The 4,246-nt window shown below is 39.2% G+C and overlaps 1 protein-coding gene across 1 annotated transcript in view; it reads right to left on the bottom strand.

The window, feature by feature from the left end:
* Window positions 1-2,992, bottom strand: part of mapkap1 (MAPK associated protein 1) — a 61,152-nt gene extending 58,160 nt beyond the window's left edge. Inside the window, exons 1-2 of the mRNA XM_015017900.1 lie at window positions 2,449-2,992; window positions 1,278-1,734 (exon numbers count right to left, since the gene is read on the bottom strand). Coding sequence (XP_014873386.1) covers window positions 1,278-1,560 — 283 coding nt within the window. The 5' untranslated portion in view covers window positions 1,561-1,734; window positions 2,449-2,992. The remainder of the gene's footprint in view (window positions 1-1,277; window positions 1,735-2,448) is intronic.
* Window positions 2,993-4,246: the final 1,254 nt, after the last annotated feature.

Below are 4,246 nucleotides of genomic sequence, written 5' to 3'. Positions count from 1 at the left end.
ATAGTAATTGTTTCTTCCTCTCTTCTGACTTCAACATGGATGACTATATTTCTACACTTAAGCAATTTTCTAAAGTGGATTTTCAATCGAAGCAGAAAATAACTAAAGGAAGACCAACACCTGAGCTGAAAAGTTTGCTTCAAACTACGACAAAAATGGTAAAATGGCCGCTCTTTCACATGGAAAGAAAAGACAGGCTTTGTGGATGTCCTGCTAGAAATGGCCTTTTCTGCCATCCTTTCTCAACTTGTGTCGAGGATAGACTTGGCTTTGGAGCCAAGTACATCTGATATTTTTGTGCAGAATAAGTGGTGCATGGACTTCATTTATATGTAAAGGTAAGACAGCAATATATTTTTTTTTGTTTAGTTTATTAATTAAATGTGCGTTTTGTGAGCTACGGCTTGTATTTGTAAAGAATGCAGAAAAGAAACAACCCACAAACTGTTGTGTTACAGGGTTTCCCCCAGCGTATTATAAGCCTGGCGGGCCACCAGGCTTTACTTGTGTCCCCACCAGGCTAAGCATCACTTATTTTTTAAAGTCTTTTTAAAATATATGGATTTTTAAGACTTTATAGATGGTGTTCCGGTATTAAACATATTTTATAGCCTAAAAGCTCTGACAAAAGCCAGCTAGTAAGTTCCTAAGATGTAAACAAATGACAACTCACGTTTGTGACAGAAATCGAGCTCATAGTTTACACAAAGCCTCTTGGGTCTAGGAATAAGGTGGATAGCACTTGCTTTATTGAGTTTGTTAAGATGTGTTCATTTTATATGCAATGTCATTTTAACTCTTCGATCAACAACCAAACAAAGTTAGCTCAGTGCTTGCCTCCTGTGGATTTAAATAACATGACAAAGCAACACACACTCAACGACGACGCCAACAGTTTGATAACTAGGAAGTTGGTATGAATGGAACTGACCTTGGTCTGTATGACTTCATTAAGTTGACTTTTTTCTACAGAAACTTGAGACGATGTTATGTGCTCTATATAAATAAACTGAACCAGTCCTGCTTGTCTAAAATTGGCTACTTCCAGTTGCATCTAGTCCATTCTCCACATTTCACTGAAAGATTTTTATATAGCTAACATACATCTGATCCCATGATTTCACCACAACAGCAATCATTTTCAGAGACCCATAAGAGTCACAGATCGGACACAGCACCACAGAACTACAGAGGAACAGGCTTTCTGGCTGCCTGAGCTGTATGGCCCAACAGAAAGCCTGCCCAAACAACCAACAAGCGCCTGCAGATGGGTTTACCTGTGTTGGAGCGTCGGCGGATGCCAAAGTCCCAGCTAGAAGTGATGTCCATGGACTGAGAGAGGTCACAAGTATGACTGTCCACCACGGTACCACTATCTTCACTGAGAGAGGTGGACTCAGATGAGCCACAGCTGCCGCCGGGTACCAGAGTAAGCTGGCACTTCTCCAGATCCACATCCTGGTCTATTAAAACCATCTCACACATTCCTGTATCATCACTGGTCACATGGGACTGTCTGATGTGAGCCAGGATAATTGCTGGATTGTCCAGGAAAGCCATTTCCTGAGTTTTACAAAGCAGAGCCCAAGGCTTAGGGAGGTTTGGCTTTCTTTTACCTTAGGGCCCTTTCTAAAACAGTTCCTGTTGAATGGCGTTAAAGCAATGGATTATGATGAAGCCTCAACTCCTGCTGCTCTAACTACTGACTCAGCTCCATCGAAGAACTATCAGCACCTGGTTGGAGTGAGAAGGCTGTTAGCATGAAGCAGGCTGGAGAACAGGGCTATGCAGTATTCACACAGACATCATTATCATGACGAGGACCAGGTTTTGTGAAACAGAACAGCAATCAGTAATAAACTCAAGGAACTCAAGCAACATTAGTGATTTAGTGCTTGTAGGCACTTTCCAGTTAGACATGAGTGAACAGCAAACATAAACTATAAAAGTTACCCCTAAACACAAGGTTGTCTACAATTTCAACAAATGTTGCTGATGGAATGGAGAAATAAGATTCAACGGAATGACTGTGTTCCACAGCAAACATCCAGCAGTTCTAACAGGACGCGTTTATAAAGATGTGAATTCAGTTTAGAAAGTCCCAGTAATCTCATCAAGCTGATGTTCAGGTTAGACTTAGTGTCAAGTTTTTGTTAACTGGTTGAAATGTTTTTGCCCAGGCGATTTCATGGTGAGCGCGTAAATAAAGCGTGTTGCTATATTTTTAGACTAATGCTCAAAAATAATCAACCGAGCAAGCTGATGTTAGCAAAGAGGGCTATTGTTGAGCTTCCTAATCTAACCTTACAAAGTAGCTGCGTTAAAACTTTTAAAAATAAAATGGCTTCATCTTCGCTCTGCATATTTAGCACCAAGGTACACGCCATACGCTCCAACATGTCACTGTACACAAGAAGGCTACAAACAGCATCTGATGGATTTAGTTACCTCGTAAACCAAACCGGGGATCACGGAGGCTGGATCTGGTTAGCTGGCTGTAGTTAGCCGCTATCATAACCTCTTAAAGTCCCACCTTCAGAAATGACAGCCGACAGCGGAACAAAGGTCTACGACAGCGCATTATCCGTGGTAACTTGAGGTAAAGCAAATGGTTCTTTTCATTGTTAACAAATACCATATAACATAATCGCGGCGTTACTCCTGGATAATTCCGTCTATTTTGGTGCGTTTAATTTGCCTCGGAAATTGGAACTTTAGTATAGAAATGACGTCACACCAAAATACTTGAAGTTGGAAAGCTTAATCTGCCTTTTAAGCCTGATCTTTATTACTGTGCAAAGTGTCTACATCAATCGCGGTTAGCGATATAGGTCGAATCCTTAAGCATGTCTTTCATTCAGTGACTAGATGAAAGACTAGAAGGACTACGCGACAAAATAATACACAGTATTCGTGAAACTTAATTAACGACATACAGTCCAGACGTTGAATCAATGAACAGTGTGTCAATGCAACAGCTGAAATGGAATTGGATGAAAGGTTTGGTAAGTAACCTCTTGGTTTTTGGGGGGGCTTTTTTGTGTTTGTAAATGGAAAATTCCAACATTTCAATACAAATGGAACACAACATTCTTCTTCATCTGAATTTCTTCTGCTTCTTTGGTTTTGGGCATCATGGGCAAATTGCTGCCATCTCCTGTTCATTGTGAACGGGAGATGTCAGCTATGCGCAATCTAAAATCTACACACTTGAATTAAAAGACTGAACTGCCTCACTTAGCATACACACAGGCTTTACAGAGCTTTGCTAATAGCTAATACTGGATCCAGGTGTGCTGAAGCAGAGACATCTAAAAGTTGCAGGATACCAGCCTTTCAGAGACCACTGTCAAAGAACATAAAAAAAATCAAAAGGTAGGTAAGATATAACATAGTCTTGGCTAGATGAGTCAGCAGCTAAGACTCATCTAGCCAAATTAGACATTACTCAGCGTCAGGCATTCAGATTGTGTACAGGAACATTTAGAACTACATCAACAGTAGCAATAGAAGTAGAAATGGGAGAAGAACAAAACTAAATTATTGATTAAATTTACAACGCAGTAACTTGGATCATCCAACATGGGAAATTTTAAATCCATGATGAGAAGAGAAAAAGGAGAAATGAGCAGTTTTGGATAGACAATTGAAAACAAAATAATTTAAAATGTATAACTTAGTCAAACAACACCAATATCAATCTGGATTCTACCAGAATTAATAGTAGATTGATTCTGGTGTTGTGCTGTGTGTTGCAGACTTCTTTTTATTTTGTAACCAACCTGGTTACAAAATAAAACTAATTAATACATACGCACTTGTATGCCTTTTTAGGCACCTAAAAAGTAATTTTTAGGCATACTTTTTACGCACCTAAAAAGTATGCCTTTTTAGGTGCCTTAATAATCTTTTACTATTTTTGTTAAAATTGCAAAGAATAATAAAAAAAATAATCCTGATGTAATGTTTATCAAAGTACCCAATCCATTTTCAGATGTATTAGGCTCTATAAGTCAACGACATTAGCTCCAGTTCATACTCCAGACCAGATGGTGGCGGTATTGCACACTTTCATTTTTTTTTTTTTTTGAAAAAACGCCATAAAAAGAAGGAAAGCCTTGAAAGCCAGTAACAGACATGAAGCTGACATGTTTACTCTCATAATATCGCCTTAAAAGTAGAGAGGGCCTTGATAATAGTAATTTTGGTAAATTCAAGCTGGTGACGTTCTAGTCCGTGTTAGACG

Source organism: Poecilia latipinna, unplaced genomic scaffold, assembly GCF_001443285.1.
Source record: "Poecilia latipinna isolate Pla-1442-1.1 unplaced genomic scaffold, P_latipinna-1.0 Scaffold2206, whole genome shotgun sequence".
Lineage (NCBI taxonomy): Eukaryota > Metazoa > Chordata > Actinopteri > Cyprinodontiformes > Poeciliidae > Poecilia > Poecilia latipinna.
The sequence above is the reverse complement of the archived record's forward strand: the minus strand, read 5'-3'. Positions and strand labels throughout refer to the sequence as shown.